This window comes from Microcaecilia unicolor, chromosome 1 (assembly GCF_901765095.1).
Source record: "Microcaecilia unicolor chromosome 1, aMicUni1.1, whole genome shotgun sequence".
Taxonomy (NCBI): Eukaryota; Metazoa; Chordata; class Amphibia; order Gymnophiona; family Siphonopidae; genus Microcaecilia; species Microcaecilia unicolor.
The window spans coordinates 43640603-43659825 of NC_044031.1; the positions used below are offsets into that span (position 1 = coordinate 43640603).

The 19223-nt window shown below is 43.4% G+C and overlaps 1 protein-coding gene across 2 annotated transcripts in view; it reads right to left on the reverse strand.

Moving 5' to 3' along the window:
- DHX30 (DExH-box helicase 30) overlaps nt 1-19223 on the reverse strand; it is a 176616-nt gene that overhangs the window by 88727 nt on the left and 68666 nt on the right. For both annotated transcript variants that reach the window (XM_030196609.1, XM_030196598.1), the window contains one exon: nt 12881-12959. In XM_030196609.1, coding sequence (XP_030052469.1) covers nt 12881-12959 — 79 coding nt within the window. The remainder of the gene's footprint in view (nt 1-12880; nt 12960-19223) is intronic.

Sequence of the window (19223 nt, forward strand, 5' to 3'; positions counted from 1 at the left end):
TAATCTTACCAAACCATAGCAGCACTAATTCCAAGGACAGGACGAGCTACAACCTTATGTGTGGAAAGGCAGCACTGTAATTACACCGGGCTCTAAAACACCAGTACACAACCTAGTGAAAAAACAAAACAAAAAGGGCTGCAAATACTACACGCTAGGAGAATACTGCACCTTGATCACACATGAAAAACACATGACAACAGATATGAAGGCAAAATACTGAACTGGAAAGTTAACTCAAGAAGTCAGACTCAGCATGCAGCAATACCAGAAAAATTGAAACTTACATGCAAAATATCACAGATGCACATTTCCAAAAGCTGACATATTCCAATTAATAAATTCTGAATAAAATACTTTTTTCTACCTTTGTTGTCTGATCATTTAGTTTTTCTATTCGCTTTGGTCCCAGTGTCTTCTGTTTTATGCAGTATCTTCTTTCCATTTGATATTTTTTCTCTCACCATGTCCACCATCCTCCTGTGTCCTTATGTGTCCTGCTACCATCTGTAGCTCTGTCCCTGTCCTTTCTCCAGTTTCAGCATCTGCCTTCAAAGTGTTCCGATCCAGCCCTTAAATTCAGCAATTTTCCCTCCATCCATATCCAGCATTTCTCCTCACTCCCCTCCATCCATGTGCATCTACTTTCCTCCCCCTCCATCCAGGGCCGGTCTTAGGCCAAGGCGACTGCATAGGGCCTCGCGCTTATGGGGGCCCCACGCGGTGCACCTCAACTCTGCCTCCTCTGCTACGCTCCCACACCGGTGCTCACAGTCCCATTTCTCCTCTCTTCCCTGCCCTCCACTCCATCTATGTCCAGATTTCTCCTCTCTTCCCTCCCCTCCATCCATGTGCATCTCCTTCCAGTCTTCCCTCCCCTCCATCCATCCATGTCCAGCAACTCTCATCTCTCCCCTGCCCTTCCCCCATCCATCCATGTCCAGCAACTCTCCTCTCTCCCCTGACCTCTCCTCCATCCATATCTAGCAAATCTCCTCTCCCCTGCCCCCTCCAGCAATTCTCCTCTCCCCTGCCCTCCCCTCCATGTCCAGTGATTTCTCCTCTGCCCCTGTCCTCCCCTCCATGTCCAGCAGCGATTTCTCCTCTCTTCCCTGCCCTCCCCTCCATGTCCGATTCTCCTTTGCCTCCTTGTCCACCCCTGCCATCCATGTTGACTTGCCCCAGCCAGCCCCCGAGTTTGAGGTGCTACCCAGCCCCGCCCCCACCTGTCCACCCTCAGCTCCCCAACAGCCCTCCTCTCTCCATTCCTACCACTGCCGACAGTCCACACGTCTGGCTATCTGCAAGGAATATTCAATGTACACACACACTATAGGAACATGAGATCCTTATAAAGCGCCTGACCCTCCTGCAAGAACTGCACAACCTCTGACTCAAGAGACCACGAGCCTCCAGCAGGAACACCCACGCCGATAGACGGGCACCTCATCAGTGGGGCGGGTAGTGGTTGAATTCTCGTCTCCAATTGGGTCTAATCGAAGACAATGACGGCTGTGATTGGTTTCGTGCGGGTGTCCCTCAGGAGGCCTGTTGGGGTGTCTTGTGCTGCAGCAGGCAAGTGGCTTAGCTACCGGAGCTTGCAGCTGCTGTGGCTGAAGAGGCTGAAGGAGATGCAGATGCTGAGGAGCCAGGAGGCAGCGGCGGAGCCGCACTGAGCCTGCCCGCTGATGGTGAGTTCTGCTGCTGAAAATGACACCGTCCTGCTGGCTTTGTGGAACTGCGGTTGTTTTAGGTGAAACCGCTGCCGAGACTGCATGTGCTTGGTGTGGGAGCGAACCGGGATGGAGCGGAGGAGGCAGAGTTGAGGCGCGCCGCGCGGGGCCCCCTAAGCGTGAGACCCTATGCGGTCGCCTCGGTCGCATCGGCCCAAGACTGGCCCTGATTGATCAGCTGTTAGTAATTTATAACCTGTCATTAAAATCATCAGTAGTACCTGAAGATTGGAGGGTGGCCAACGTAAAGCCGATCCAGGGGTGATCTGGGAAATTACAGACCAGCAAGTCTGACTTCAGTGCCAGGTAAAATAGTGGAATCTATTATAAAGAATAAAATTATGGAGCATATAGACAAAAATGGTTTAATGGGACAGTCACCATGGGTTCAGCTAAGGAAAGTTTTACCTCACCAATTTGCTTCATTTCTCTGAAGGCATAAATAAACATGTGGATAAAAGTGAGCCGGTTCATGTAGTCTATCTAGATTTTCAGAAAGCTTTTGACAAAAGTTCCTCATGAGAGACTCCTGAGAAAATTAGTAACTCATAGAATAGGAGGCAATGTTCTGTTGTGGATTAGGAATTGGTTATTGGACAGAAAACAAAGGGGAGGGTTAAATGGCCATTTCTCTCAATGAAGGAAGGTAAATAGTGGAGTGCCGCAAGGATCTGTACTGGGACCAGTGCTATTTAACATATATATATGATATGGAAATCAGAACGATGAGTGAGGTGATTAAATATGAAGATGACACAACTTCATGGTTGTTAAAAACATATGCAGACTATGAAAAACTGCATAAAGACCTTAGGAAATTGGAAGACTGGGAATCCAAATGGCAGATGAAATTTAACGTGGGCAAAAGCAAAGAGAAACACATTGGGAAAAACAATCCAAATCCTAGTTACCTGATGCTAGGGTCCACCTTGGGGGTCAGCACCCAAGAACAAGGTCTAGGTGTGGTTGTAGATAATACACTGAAATCTGTCCAATGTGTGGCGGAAGCCAAAAAAGCAAATAGGATGCTAGGCATTATTAGGAAAGGGATGGTAAATAAGACTGAGATTACTATAATGCCTCTGTATTGCTCCATGGTGCAACCTCACCTAAAGTACTGTATTCAGTTCTGGTTGCTGTATTTAAAAAAAAAGATACAGCAGAATTAGAAAAGGTTCAAAGAAGAGTGACCAAAATAATTAGCCTTATATGAGGAACGTCTAACGAGGTTAGGGCTCTTTATCATGGAAAAGAGACAGCTGAGGGGAGATATGACTGAGGTTTACAAAATCCTGAGTGGTGTAAAATGAAAAGTGAATCGATTTTTTTACTCTTTCCAAAAGTACAAAGATTAGGGGACACGCAAGGAAGTTACATGGAAATACTTTTAAAACAAATAGGAGGAAATATTTTTTTCAGTCAATGAATAGTTAAGCCCTGGAACTCTTTGCCAGAAGATGTAGTAACAGCGGTTAGTGATCTGGGTTTTAAAAAGGTTTGGCCAAGTTCTAGTTTGCTATTGACACAGACATGGGGAAGCCACTACTTGCCCTGGGATTGGTAGCAATGAGTGTTGCTACTATTTGGGTTTCTGACAGGTACTTGTGACCTGTATTGGCTATGGCTGGAAACAGGATACTGGGGTAGACGGACGATTCGTCTAACCCAGTATGGCTATTCTTATGTTCTTATATACAATTTTTTTGCTCCATTAACAAAGTCACTGACTGTCATGGAACACCTAGTCACTCACCTGGGGCTACCCTGTGGCCAATTTAGAGGGTCTATCCCCAGCACAGTTCAGGTCCTCCTACACCTGAGGCTTATGCTCTATATTAGCACCCTCCTTCCACCAACTGGGTCCCAGTCTCTCGCTCTCAAATTATCCCCAGTGATTTCTAGGTAACTGGGGCCACACTCCCAGTGGTCCAATCGTTCCTAGGAAGCACTCACATACCCAACACACAAACCATCAGGATATTTGGTCAGTCCAGACAAGCAGGGGCAATAAACTAAAAATATTTATTGTCATGAAAAATTAGAACAATGAACAGAAAAAGGTGCAATCAGCAAAAACAATAACAGGTAACTAAAATATGGATCAATTATAACACTATCTAAACATTTGTTTACTATCTAAATAGTATCTGGGAAGTTCAGGATATATAACTACTCACAAGTTATCAAATATAACTGTTCACAGGGCCTCAGTAAAGAGATATTTCTCTCTCTCTCTCTTTTTGGCTAAGGCTGGAGAAAAAGCCAGTATATCCTAGCTGAATTTTGTTATCCAAGTCTATGAACTACCATGACTTGCCTGTGACTTACTCACGTTACTGCTTGCTGTGTGTTTGTGTTTACTCAGTTTGTTGAATGTATTTTTAGCTGTGTTTGTTGATTTGTTGCCTGCCTTGGATTAAGGCGGGCTGTAAATAATAAAAACAAACCTATGAATATACATTTTTTTTCTTTTTTTTGTCATCAGAAAACTCTGAGAGGGATCAATGAAAACAAATTGATTCCCTTGCCAAGACATCAAATATTTACAGGGGAATATTTAAAAAAAAAAAAAAAAAAAAAAGGGTCCCCCTACTTGCAAAACCTTTAGGACCGTTTACTAAGGTAAACTAGTGTTTTTAGTGAATGCTAAAATTAGCATGTGTTAAATGCTAGAAACACTCATAGGCATATATGGGTGTCTTTTGCATTTAGCACGTGCTGTTTAGCACATGCTAAAAACGCTAGCCCTTAGCACAGTTAGTAAACAGGGTAATTAATTTTTAATCCAGAAACTGTTTCCCGCTGTGTGGCTTGTGCCATATCCGGGAACATCTGGATATTTTGACCACAAAAAAGGAAATCTTTTTTCCTAAACTTAAGATTTCAACACTTGCATTCAACGCTTCTCTACTGAATATGTGATGAGGAGGGTGGCTCTAGTAGAAAATCTGTAGAAGATTCTAAAAAAAATTAGTTAAATCAAGAAAGCCACACCTCTGAGGAGCCAAATGTCCCTTCAACAACATCAACTGCCTGGATCTTAGAGGGACTATAATAACTGAGAAATGTTTATATCTTCTGAAAATAGCACTTTAAAATATTTAAAAAGCAAATTTCAGCTAAAAGTAATTCTGTGCTAGGAAAATTCAACAATCTCAGATTTCTGGCTCTTAGTGAATTTTCAAGCTGTTCCAATCCATTATGGGTAGAAAAGGTTCTCTCTAATCGCTAAAGAGCCAGCATCCTGAATATTGGAAACATGAGGCTCCATTTTTTTTTTTTTTTTTTTAGAGTCTCTTCTCTATCAAAAAACTTTTTATCCAAATCCTCCATTTTTGTGACTGTCTTCTTGTTAAAATTGACATAGCTATCCCCATGGTCTCTCCCAGCTTGAATTCAATCCTAGTAACCACCTTCCAAATACCTTTCAAAGAAATTTCAGAAGCAATATCTGAATCAGATGACTCCCCAGCAGGGAGAACATGGTTTAGGAAGCGGAACTGAACTGTCTCCAGTTGAGAAACCAACGGTTAAGCGCATATCCAGAAGCTTCTACAGCAAGTCCCACCTCAGGGGAGATGGAATTCAAAAAAGAAGTGGTAGGCATAGGAGGAGGGGACCATTCTGCTGAGCTCAGTGTTGTGTGTTCTTGAAGGGAAACCAGTATTGGAATTTATGAAATAAATATCTATATATATAAAAGGCAACCCCAACGTTCTATGAAGCCTCCAGCTGGAAGTGTGAAGCGCCAGAGATATCCGGTTTCCCCATGAGTGAAGGAAAACAGCACAGCAGGAAATCCCTCTCTCTGTAACAGTGAAGGACTCAGAGGGGGGAGGAGAGAGATGCCCTCACTCTCTCTGTAACACAAACACAGCAAAGCAGGAAACTTAACACTGAAGGACTGGACTCCGAGGGGGGAGGGGGAGGGAGAGAGGGCAGAGGGCAGGGACACTCCCACATGCACACTCTGAAGAAAACCTTGCTAGCCCCCGTTTCATTTGCATCAGAAACGGGGCTTTTTTACTAGTTTGTCCATAAGACCCAACTGTAGTATTTGACTTGGAGGATCCTTTGATTTTCCTTTCTTTTTCCCCATGATACACCAGACTCACAGTCAGAAATTCAGCGACCAAGTTCATCAACATTTCTTCCTTCATTGCTCCAAAGGGCTCCCAAGGGGATTGGCATGGCCCTTTGGCTCCATTTTTTTTTTTTTAAGAGTCTCTTATCTACCATAAGCATCACCATACTTGGACTGACCAAAAGTCCTTCAAAAATAGCATTCTATTTCCAGCAGTTGCCAATCCAGGTCAGAAATACCTGGCGATCCCAAAAGAGTAAAATAGATAAGCAGTGGATTTTCCCATCCATCTTAGTAATGGTTTATAGACCTTTTTTTTTTTTCAAGGAACTTGTATAAACCTTTATTAAACTCTACTATGCTAGCTGCTTTAACTACATTCTCTAGCAACAAATTCCAGAGATTAATTAAATACAGAGTAAAAAAATATTTGTTCTAAATGTACTAAATGAGCAGACTGTCCCAATCTATCCAGCCTCATTCAGTAACATTAAAAGTACTTTTGATGGACTTCCGGTGGAGCCATGACACTGAGTAGTGCTGCTTCCCACTTTCCTTCTAAAAGCCTGCATATTACAAAAAAATAGCCTATGGATTTTCGCCCTGATTTGATCTGCTACCTACCGAGACCACTCTCTGGGGTACCTGAGTTTGAAGGAGCGCTTCTTCTGTCTATATGGCTGCAAAACCTTTGCACAAAGGACAGGACAAGGGCCACACTGTGGAGAACAAGATGGCACTGAATGCAAACTTGCCAAGCCCTTCGGTTAGTTTGGAGTGGACCGTGGAAATAATTTCTTTAGTGAAGGGAGCAGTGGTTCAGGAAATTTAAAGTTTTTTTGATAAAATTGATAATGCCCATGAGCGCTGGGCCTGGAAGTGGATTAGGCAGAGCGGCAGACTGGAATAGTGGAGGACTCCACGCATCTGGTGGAGACCAAGCAAAGTACCTTGAATAAGCAATTACAGGCGCTTACTGACAAAGTTGAAGATCTGGAGAATCGGACTAGGCGCCATAATTTGCACTTGGTGGGCATTCCAGTGTGTGTTCAGGAGGGGGACTTGTTGCACTATTTGGAGTCTTGGCTTTCCTAAAGCTTACAATTGAGTATTTGACATAGCCCGTTCTGGATTGCACGGGCTCAATGTCTGGGACCTTGTGGACATGAAGGCTCCAGACCGCAGGTGGTGATCTTGCGATATTAAACTTTGCCCATAAAGAGCAAATTCTTTGCACTTTATGTGCTGGTAAGACCTTGCAAATGGATAATCATAAGATTCTGTGTTTTTAAGAGTATTTGGCAGCGGTTGTGTCCTACCGCCGAGAATTCAGCTTGGTGTGCTCAACACTTTATAAACACCAAATTCATTTTGTGCTTCTTTACCCAATTGTCTTCAGGTGATATATGAGGGATGTACAATTTTTTTATGACACTCCTACGGAGGCACAGGCCTTTTTAGACTTGGTAGGGGTGGGTAGTGGCCCACTTTCTCCATCTGGCCCAGATCATTCAGCCTTCATGTGTTCCTTGGGACAGTTTTTTCATCTTACTCTGTGGTCTGCAGTATGTAGTACTGCCACTCTGATTCGTTATTGGACAGTTGGTGGACATTATGTGAGAATCTTTTGAGTGGATACATTCTGTAAGCCTGTGGGCCTTTGTTTTGTTGCCTCTTCAGAGGTTTTTGTTTTCTGCTTGGCCTGATTTATGCTACTTGGTTGTGGTCAAATGTTTAGGGGTGTAATTGTCTGTGGGCTGTTATATGTGTGTGTTGTGTGGAAGGGGGGGGGGGAGTTGGTGTTCATAGGGAAATCTTTGTGTGGGGGTATGCGTGAGATAGAGTTTGGGGTTTTGGAGAGGGTGTTGGGAAGGAGGGTTGGCTTTGGGGTTAGGTACTTCAGGTTTGTTTGGTTGGTCGCAAGTGTAGTGTGGGTTCTTTGTGGCTTGTGGTATGGTGGGATGGACTTGGTGGGGGCTGGGCACTGGGTTACTCTGGCTAATTTGGTTTCTTTTCTTATTATGTATATCATGAATATGTTACAAGATCCTCCTTAAGAGTTTGTTCATGGAATGTGATGAGTATTAAAAGGGCAAAATGTTTCCAAGAACAAACTCTCAAGGAGGATCTTTGGGAGTGGCACTTTTGATTAGTAAATTTGTACCTCATCATCTTCATAAGGTGCTTGTGGGGCAGGAAGGAAGATATGTGTTGGTCCATTTGACTATTAAGAATACAGAGCTGGTCATCCTTAGTATTTATGCCCCAAATGATTTTGCTCTTCCCTTCTTTCAGGCATTAAGGATGTTGCACCTTATTTACATTTGCCCCTTATAATTTTTTTTTTTTTTTTTTTGGGGGGGGGGGGGATTTTAAAATTGTAATGGATCCTTCTGTGGATCGGTGTGGAGGTGGGGGGCATGTAGACTTTACAACTAGTCGGGGCCTCCAACATTTTTGCATAGTATTAGATTTGGTGGATCCCTGGCAGATTTTTCATCCTTTAGATAAAGATTTTACCCATTTTGCCAGGGTGCACTTTACTATGTCCTGCATAGATTATATTAGATTATATTCCCCGTCATTTGTATAGGGTAATAGATACTGCCAAATATCTTCCTATGCTCTCTGATCACTCCTTAATTTTAATCGATTTGCAGGGAGTTTTGGGCGAGGACCTAAAGTTTGGCGCTTTCTGTCCCATCTGAGAAGTTCCGAGAGAAGAGGACATTTTTCTGGTAAGTGAACGCTATTTTGCTTTGTGCTTTGGAAACTTAAAGATTGGGGTTTAAAGGAGGAATTGTAGGTTAGTGTTAGGCAAAATAAAAATATAAAAAGCAAATTTTATTAACTAATCTCCATAGTCTTTTCTACTTAGTTTTAAAAACTTTCTACCACAGCATTAACAGATAGAATCTAGCAGGCACTGCAGGATCTAGTTTAGTCTAGTGAAGCTGGAAGTCATCCTATAGCCAGGACCAGCCCACCAGGGGATGCAATATCCTCTCGCAGCGATGTGTCTTAGGAGCTTCTGCCCAAGAGGGAAGAGTTAGGATGGCTGTTGTAGTTGGTGATTCAATTATTAGGCATGTAGACAGCGGGGTGGTTGTTGGACACGAGAATCACTTGGACACTTGCCAGAGGTTGTGGAAGCCAAATTTAGGCTCTTAGGTAGAAAGCTCAAATCCAGAACCTCTAGGGTTGCATTTTCTGAAGTTCTCCCCTTTCCATGCACAGGGCCGATTTCAGCCTGGGACATTCTTCATGCCATATAGCAGGCCCCATTGGCTAAGACCCCTGGTCCTGATGCTCTCAGTGCCAAATTTTATAAACTTTTGCAGGACCATGTTTCTCTCCCTTTGGAGGCGTATTTTGGGCTAGTCTGTGAAGGTGCAGCTTTTGCGGCTCAAGATGGCAACACAAAAAGCAGAACAGACAAAAAAATCTATATGAAGATGAATTTATTCAATCAAAAATGAATTTTTGGTTGAGTAAATTCATTTTCATATAGATTTTTTCATCTGTTCTGCTTTTTGTATCGCCATCTTGGATCTTGCAGATAGACTGTTCTGTTTTCTTGGCTTTTCCAGTTCATGCAAAACACTCAATTGTAGTGGTTTTGCCTATGCCCGGTCTTGATCCTACTCTGTTGGATTCAAGCAGACCCATCTCCTTACTTAATTTGGAAGTGAAACTGATGGTTAAGATTCTTGCAACTCAAGTGGTGGGCATGTTATTGCAACTCAAGTGGTGGGCATGCTTCCATATCTTATCCATCTGGATCAGGTGGGCTTTATGCATCCCAACAGGCAGTTTGGAATGTCCGAAAGGTTATGGCTGCTATGGGGTACTGAAATATCCCTACCCTTTTAGTTAGTCTGGATGCCCAAAAGGCATTTGATTGTGTGCACTGGGGCTATTTGTTCCTCTTATTGGATAAATATGGTTTGGGGGGCCCCTTTTGAATATGATAAAAATCTTATACTAACCCTATGTTGGCGGTGCTGGTCAATAGGGGTCTGATTACTTGTCTCTGGTGCAGGACACCTATCAGGGGTACCCTTTGTCACCGCTGTTATTTGTTCTTGCTTTGGAGCCCCTCTTGATTGCACTACGGGAAGACCCGGTTGTTAGTGGCCTCACTATCAGGGAGGAAGTGGTGAAATGTATGGCTTTTGCTGATGCATGTGCTACGTGTCCTTATTCATCCACGCCGCTCATTGCATCGGCTTTTGCACTTGATGCAGTCCCATCGTGGAGTTTCTGTGATATCGCTTAATCTTTGTAAATCTGAGGCTCTGGCCATGGGAGGGTACCAATATGCTAATTGGGGGAATGATTTTCCATTGCAGAAGGTGCCTCATATATTTAAGTATTTGGGGGTTTATTTGACCAGTAATGTGACAAATGCCTATCGGGAAAATTATACTGCATTGCTCAAAACGTTTTTAGATGTTTTTGCTCTGTGGGCGCCACTATCATTTGTACCTTACTGGGTGTATAGCTTTACATAAGACTGTTTTATTTCCAGCCTTTCTGATGCATCTTACTAATCGTGATCTTGTTATTTTTCAGAAAAGTTTTACAAAGATTTTGTGGAATTATAAGAGGCCTAGAGTCTCCTTGCATCAGCACGTTTTGCCTTTTGGTAGTGGGGGCTTAAATTTACCTGAGTTGAGGCGGTATAATGTGGTCTGTATTGTGCAGCATTTAGTGGACTGGATTAAATGAACTGTTTATTTTACTCCTACTGTTCTGGAACAATTGATTGTACCAACCCACATGATGTACTATCTTCATACCAAACAACTCACACGGGTGGTGATGGCTGCAGCACATTCCATTTTAAAAGCTATGCACCAGGGTTGGAAGTGGCTTTGCAAGCAGACAACTCCCCTCTACCATGTTGCTTCCTCTTTGGGGTAATAGAAATTTGAACCCTGATGCAACAAAGCTGTACTTGACGGATTTCAAAAAATGCGTGGGACAAACACAAAGGCATCCTGTTTAGAAGGATCGGATCCAAAGAAGATTAGGGGTGATTAAGTAGAAAAGCCAATGCTAGGCTGCCTTCTACAGTCTGTGCCCTGATGGGAGGCAGAATTAGATTTGAATGGGTTACTCAACACCCTCACTTATCACCTCTACCACTGCAATTTCCCCACCCCTAGCTGTCTGTTCGTCTGTTCAATTTAGATTGTAAGCTCTGTTGAGCAGGGACTGTCTTTTTATGTTAATTTGTACAGCGCTGCGTAAGTCTAGTAGCGCTATAGAAATGTTTAATAGTAGTAGTAGTAGATGGGTTGGAGTGGAGCTTTTCGGGAGCTTTGACAACCTCAGAAATTGTAGAAAAAGGCAAGTGCCAGGAAGACTTCTACATTATATGACCACAAAATAGCAGGGATAAAACAAGAACAGGTACACATACCATATGTAATGAGTTTATCTTGTTGGGCAGACTGGATGGACCATACAGGTCTTATCTGCTGACATCTACTATGTTACTATGTTAAAGCGTTGGTCTCAATATGGATTGATTTATGTTCATGATCTTGCGTGACGGATACTGAGGCTATGAAATCCTTTGTCCATCTTCGGAAGGAGGGGAGCTTGCAAACTGCTGGCTGGTTAGCCTATCGTCAAGCGCACCATTATGTGAGTGCACTGGATATATCTACCTTGAATGAAGATACCGTGTATTTGGTCTCTGAGACTTTGCTTTTAACTCGAACAACTAAGGCAAGTTTATCTTTTCATCAGCTTAGCTTGTGTAAGCATGGCACCCATTTGGGACTATGACACTCTGGCTGGAGTTTGGAACTGGAATTACAAATAGAGGAGATGGTCACAGGTAATGATGAGCGTTGGTTGTTAATGAAACACATATTTCTCCTGATTGGGCGTTATCAGGCTTGTTTGGCATGCACGGCCGAGTGACCACGATGCAGAGTTGAGTCAGAAATGGTGGTGCATATGTTCTGGCCATGTTCTTTGATAAAGCCTTTCTGGGTGTGGGTGCTGACTCACCTGTCTATGATATTGGGTAGATGTCTGCTGCTTTGAGAGGATGTTCAATTGTTCTCGAATTTTGTTTCTTTGGGCCTAAGATCGGGTCCTAAACCAAGTGCATATTGATGTGCTAAAGGCAGCCAGCAGCCCCATCAGTGACTGTTTGGAGGAATGAACTCTTTCATTTAATGAAAATGGAGAGATTGAATGTTGGACTGTAATCTCCTAGGGCATGGAAAACTTTTCAATTTGGTCCCCAGTGCGAGATCGTTTGCCACATCGTGTTCATAGTTATCTGTTGAACTTGTAACTTGAAATATTGATTTTTGGGGGAGGGGGTAACACTGTTTGAGCTTGTTATGACTGGGTTCAGATTGCCATGAATAATCAACATGTGCGATCTGTCCTTGGAGAATACCTGCTACAGGTATGTATCTATACTTCACTCATGGTATATAAAATTGAAAGTAGAAGCAGAAGCCAGCTTGATAACAGTATTAATGAAGGAACCCAAGTTCAGGAACTGCTTTTAGGACCTTCAATCCCAGGTCGATACAGGTTGAGTATTGTTTTCTTCTGTGAAAATTCAACAACCAGTGTAAGTCATATTCAGGGCAATTTTACAACAGGCTGTTTAACCTATTGTTGGGCAGACTGGATGGACCGTGCAGGTCTTTTTCTGCCGTCATCTACTATGTTACTATGATCTGATCCGTTTGTTTTGTACCCTTTGATTGGGAAGAGGGTGGTGGGGAGTAAAAATGAAAATTACCACGCTGCATTGTCTTTTTGGTGTGTTTTGTTGTATTGCATGGTTGTAATAGATCAATAAAAAAAGTAATTTTGATAAGCACACATATTGAACAATGTTTATTTTCTATATTAATATACATGTTATATAAAGGAAAGATTGTGGCTGTGTACTGAAATTAAACAGAAAAAATCAAAGAGTACCGAAATTAAACAGATAAAGGATCAAAGAAAACTATAGGGAGAGAAAGCAATGACGTTAGCAGCTCAGCTACCTGCAGACACTGAAGAAAGTTTCCCTTACCTGGTTCTCCATGGGCATCAACATGCATTAGGACATCAGTGACCAAGTCCAGGTTGGGGCCACTGTCATCATCTGGTTGCTGGAGAATGAGAAAGACATAGACACTCAGCAACTGAGATGTTCACAACATTAACACTTTTCTTGCACCCACTCAAGCACACTTGCTGCCTTTCTTGAAACACTGCATTAACTTCCTTTGATGTACATCAAGAATAAGTCAAACATAGGCAATGGACAATAAGAAGTAAAAATATTCAAATAATAATACAAGGTACGGCAATGCATACTACATTACAATGTCAACACAATAAGCTATAAAACAATTTAGAAGACAGCATAGGGTGTAAGCAAAGATGAAATATATAGATAGATAAGATAGAGTAACAGAATATAAGAACATAAGGAGCCTAATTTAGAGAAATTTGTACATGAAGTCATAAAAGTGCATGAATATAATCTCAGCTAGGTCTGCAACAGTATGTGCAGCCTGTGTCACACCTTGCACGTATGACTAGCAAGTTAGTTACGTCTTTCATTGAAGACCTGGGGAGAAGAGCCAAGCTTTCGCCTGTTTCCTCAAGTAAACAATCTTGTATTAAGCAAAGCCTTTCATATACTCACCCATATACTTATACAGTAAGTACTAGTCCTCATACCATACCAATCACTACATACATTGTCATTAGGAGTTACTGTTTAAGTACTACTATTATAAAGATTTTATGAGGCAATGCACACAAGCACAGGGCTGTTTCTTTAACTATAAGCTAATGAAAGATGGACCAGGGTCAAGTGCTATATGGAAGAGTTGTGTTCAATAAGAAGGTAGTCAGGGCCCAGGAAGAGGAGGAGAGATGTCACAACCATTGTTCAATAGTGTCACCTAGTGGCCAATCAAGGGTCGCATTGTTACAGTCTAGTGGCAGCTACAATCTATGACTTCCAGCCAAGGACAGCCTCTGTAATGGATAGGATAAGTAAGCAAGCTGGGAGGAAAGGTAAAATGCAAGAAATGATCCTCGGGAAGGTCTCATTGAAGGCTCATGGCACTGTAGCACCACAGAGGCCAGGTCCAACTGAACTGGAAACTGAAAGGTCCACGATAATGTGTGGGCCAAAAATAAATAATAGCTAATGAAAAATGATCAGTCATCAAAGAACATCCAATAGGAATCAGGGCCTTAAGTACATAAGCACTGCCACGCTGGGAAAAGACCAAAGGTCCTTCAAGCCCAGCACTCTGTCTCCGACAGCGGCCAATCCAGGCCCCAAGAACCTGGCAAAAACCCAAAATTTAATAACGATCAATGGACTTTTCCTTCAGGAATCGGTCCAGACCCCCTTTAAACTCAGCAAGGCCAGCTGCCGTCACTACCTTCTCCGGCAATGAGTTCCAGAGTCTAACCACACGCTGAGTAAAGAAAAACACTTTCTCCAATTTGTTTTAAACCTACCACATTCTAATTTCATTTTGTGTCCCCTAGTTCTATTATTGTTAGAAAGCGTAAACAAACGCTTCACATCTGTCCGCTCTACCCCACTCATTATTTTGTAGACCTCTATCATATCACCCCTCAGTCGCCTTTTCTCCAGGCTAAAGAGTCCTAGCCGTCTTAACCTCTCCTCATAAGGTAGTCGGTCCCATCCCTTTATCATTTTCGTCGCCCTTTACAGCAGTGAGGTTCTCAACATTTACTATACCGTGCACCGGAAGAATCTCACAAAGTGCAATTCTATAAATTGGTTTCTCAGTCTAGGTGTCCCAATGTCATGCGCTTAGCACCAAGATTCCATTATGGAATACCAGCATGTCAGCACTGGCTTACCCATGTGTAGGTGTGTCCTCTTAGACCAGGTCAACAACAGGTTTAAGTTGGCACACCTACACATAGGTGCCACCTCTAGGCATCACTTTATAGAATTGCCTTACAGGCTCTTGGCCCCCCCCCCCCCTCTCTCTCACTCTCCCACCACCACCATATGCTTTGTTTTACAAAAATTTATGTTGTCATTATTCCAATTACCCTAATTAACTTATGTGATGAATCAGGAGTTTTTGTGCACTGAGATTCTTTGTTTCCCTAATAAGACTTCCTTTCTCTTGCTGTCTTTTGAGCTGAAGGACAGATGGCAACCTAACTTTCCCCTTAGGCTAGCCTATAGGTGATATTCTGATCCTTGCAATGCCAACTCAGAATGAAGCTTGGACAATGTTTCCCAATATTTTCCAAGAGTTGTGAAGTTTTAACGTTCTGCCATGTCATACAGAAAGCTATTACTACAATGTGCCCTAAGCAGGCCTTCAGACACTATCTACAGAAGAGGACTGGCCCTGAATTTGCTAGAGCCTTCCAGGCTTGGCTTAGTACAGATGAGGCATCCTCCTGTACTGCAGTGTTCCCAAGTTGGTCCTGAAGTACCCCCTTGCCAGTCAAGTTTTTAGGATATCCATAATGAATATGTAAGGAAGAGATTTGCATACAATGGAAGCAGTGTTAACACATAGGTGACAGACAAGGCATGAGCTTCCAGGATCAGCTGGGGCAGAGCCATAGTTGGCATTGATGCCCTCGAGGCCTTGGCACTATGCTGGGCCAAGATCAACTCCAACTATTCCTGCAGCATGACCTGGAACCATCCCTCAGAGGCAGGCATCGTTAAAGATAGGACCGGTGTGTTTGGTGAGAGCCTGCAAAAGGTGCCAGTGCTGAATCGGAAGGCTGGTTCCAGTGGTTAGGAGACTGAAGCACCAACTCCACGAGGAGGGAGCAACCCTTATGGCACCGTATTGGTAGTGCCGATAACTTGGGGCTCCTGGCACCATGCTTTGAAGGGGACTGAGGTCAGTGCTTCTTCACCTTCGCTCAATGCACAACATCGGGATCCTTGGTGTCGATGAAGGTGATGTGGAATCCAGATGTGTCCTCAATGTTGAGTCCAATCTGTTACCAAAGTCGAGGCAAAGGGAGACCTCCCTAATGTTGATGCACCCCCAGTGTCTAATGCAACTCCTCCAGTCAAGGGTACTGATGCCTCCCGATGCCGATGTTGGATCAGTCTTAGAAGCGCCAAAACGTTTCTCATGCAGAGCCTCTCTGCTTTTTTTTCAGCTTTATATATATATATATATATATATCTTTATTTATAACCAATGTAAAGTATGACGTCAACAATGAATAAGTAAAACATCTGCATGGCCAAGTAGGCAGTAAAATTGAAAGAAGTATAGAGCTCACTGAGCATAAGAGAGACTCCCACATAATTGCCATGAAATAGAGAGCATGAGATCAGTCATCATAGCGTTTCAGCCTGGAGATTTTCTCACTTCTCTGGATCTCATGGAGGCCTACCTGTATTTCCCTATTTGCTAGGCTCACCAGAGGTTCCTACACTTTGCTGTTTTGGGACAGCATTATCAGTTTTGTGCGCTCCCCTTTGGTTTGTCTACAGCTCCTTGCACATAAGGTAATGGTGGTGGCAGGGGCCCTTCAGAGGAAAAGATATCTTGGTTTATCCCTATCTGGACGATTGACTCATCTAGGCGAAGACCTTCAAGGAGAGTGTTTCCAGGGTTGTGCAAATTCTGTAGTCACTGGGATGGGTTGGGTCATCAACCTGGTCAAGAGTCATCTGAAGCCGTCAGAGATCTTGCACTACCTGGGGGGGGGGGGGGGGGTTGGCACCAAGTTTGGCACAGTGCACCTGACAGCAGTGAGGATCCAGCAGCTGCAGGCCCAAGTTTGATCTCTTCTCCATTCACGAAGACCTCTCCTCAGGCAAAGGACTATGTTAAGGTTCTTAGCTCCATGGTGGCTTCTCTAGAGGTGGTGTAGTAGGCCAGGGTTCACATACATCCACTTCAGAAGGCTCTTCTGTCCCGGTGGTCCCGAGTCACAGGATTTGGAAGACAAGCTTCCCCCCTTTGGGGCCTGACAAAACACAGCCTGCACTGGTGGAGCATCATCTGATGGGGGAGCAAGTCTTGTATCTGGATTTTCAAAAGGCGTTAGACAAAGTACCTCATGAAAGACTCCAGAGGAAATTGGAGAGTCATGAGATAGGAGGTAGTGTCCTATTGTGGATTAAAAACTGGTTAAAGGATAGAAAACAGAGAGTAGGGTTAAATGGTCAGTATTCTCAATGGAGAAGGGTAGATAAGTGGGGTTCCCCAGGGGTCTGTGCTGGGACCGCTGCTTTTTAACATATTTACAAATGACCTACAGATGGCAGTAATTAGTGAGGTAACTAAATTTGCTGACGACACAAAGTTATTCAAAATTGTTAAATTGCGAGAGGACCTTATGAGACTGGGCGTCTAAATGGCAGATGACGTTTAATGTGAGCAAGTGCAAACTGATGCATGTGGGAAAGAGGAATCCGAACTATAGCTACATAATGCAAGGTTCCACATTAGGAGTCACCGACCAAGAAAGGGATCTCGGTGTCATTGTTGATGATATGTTGTAACCTTCTGCTCAGTGTGCTGCGGCGGCTAAGAAAGCAAATAGAATGTTAGGTATTATTAGGAAAGGAATGGAAAACAAAAGTGAGGATGTTATAATGCCTTTGTATCGGTTCATGGTGTGACCGTACCTCGAATACTGTATTCAATTCTGGTCGCCGTCTCTCAAAAAAGATATACTGGAATTAGAAAAGGTACAGAGTGTATAGTATAAAGGCCATGAAAAGGTGCAAACCATACATATTTCTAGTTTTATTATAAGCTGTTTTGCTCTCCTCGAGCTGAGAACAGACTTAAGAGAATTATAAATGTGCTTTTTCTGGTAAATACCTTTCTAAGGCTGTGGTCTGACATCTGACCTGTGCTAACTTGCATCCAAACCAAAGTTTCAGCGTGCTTGTCTAACATTGCTGTCTGGATGTCTCAACGCCACCTGAAATTAAATATGACCAAAACCGAGCTTCTCATTTCCCCCCCCAAACCCACCTCCCCGCTCCTCCTGTTTTCTATGTCTGTTGATGGCTCTCTCATTCTCCCTGTCTCCTCAGCTCGAAACCTTGGGGTCATCTTTGACTCTTCTCTCTCCTTCTCTGCTCATATCCAGCAGATTGCCAAGACCTGTCGTTTCTTTCTTTACAACATCCGTAAAATCCGCCCCTTTCTTTCCGAGCACTCTACCAAAACCCTCATCCACACCCTTGTCACCTCTCGTTTAGACTACTGCAATCTGCTTCTTGCTGGCCTCCCACTTAGTCACCTCTCCCCTCTCCAGTCGGTTCAAAACTCTGCTGCCCGTCTCGTCTTCCGCCAGGTTCACTTTACTCAAACTACCCCTCTCTTCAAGACCCTTCACTGGCTCCCTATCCATTTTCGCATCCTGTTCAAACTTCTTCTAACAACCTATAAATGTACTCCCTCTGCTGCTCCCCAGTATCTCTCCACACTCGTCCTTCCCTACACCCCTTCCCGTGCACTCCGCTCCATGGATAAATCCTTCTTATCTGTTCCCTTCTCCACTACTGCCAACTCCAGACTTCGCGCCTTCTGTCTCGCTGCACCCTACGCCTGGAATAAACTTCCTGAGCCCCTACGTCTTGCCCCATCCTTGGCCACCTTTAAATCTAGACTGAGAGCCCACCTCTTTAACATTGCTTTTGACTCGTAACCACTCGCCTCCACCTACCCTCCTCTCTTCCTTCCCGTTCACATTAATTGATTTGATTTGCTTACTTTATTTATTTTTTGTCTATTAGATTGTAAGCTCTTTGAGCAGGGACTGTCTTTCTTCTATGTTTGTGCAGCGTTGCGTACGCCTTGTAGCGCTATAGAAATGCTAAATAGTAGTAGTAGTAGTATAAGTTGCTGGTCAGAAACTAAGAGCCAGAGACTCCTATGACTAAGGACGCCTGCTGTATCCAGATAAACAATCAGAGGGAGAAGTAAGGGGTGTGGGTAACACCGTAGGTTAAACTAAAGGGTGGAGAGGGCTGTATGATGACTGGGCATACCAAGGCCATTAGGTCAACTCATATCAAATAAAAACTTATGTTTATATGCATGAGAGGCCCGAACTGCCAAATATAATAAGGGAATAAATGATAGCATTTGATACATATTAGAACATGATACGTCACAACAGGAAACAGAATATTCTGGAAAGATGCATATTCATTAGGTAGGAAAGGTGGAGGAGTGGCCTAGTGGTTAGGATGGTGGACTTTGGTCCTGGGGAACTGAGGAACTGAGTTCAATTCCCACTTCAGGCACAGGCAGCTCCTTGTGACTCTGGGCAAGTCACTTAACCCTCCATTGCTCCATGTAAGCCGCATTGAGCCTGCCATGAGTGGGAAAGCGTGGGGTACAAATATAACAAAAATAAAA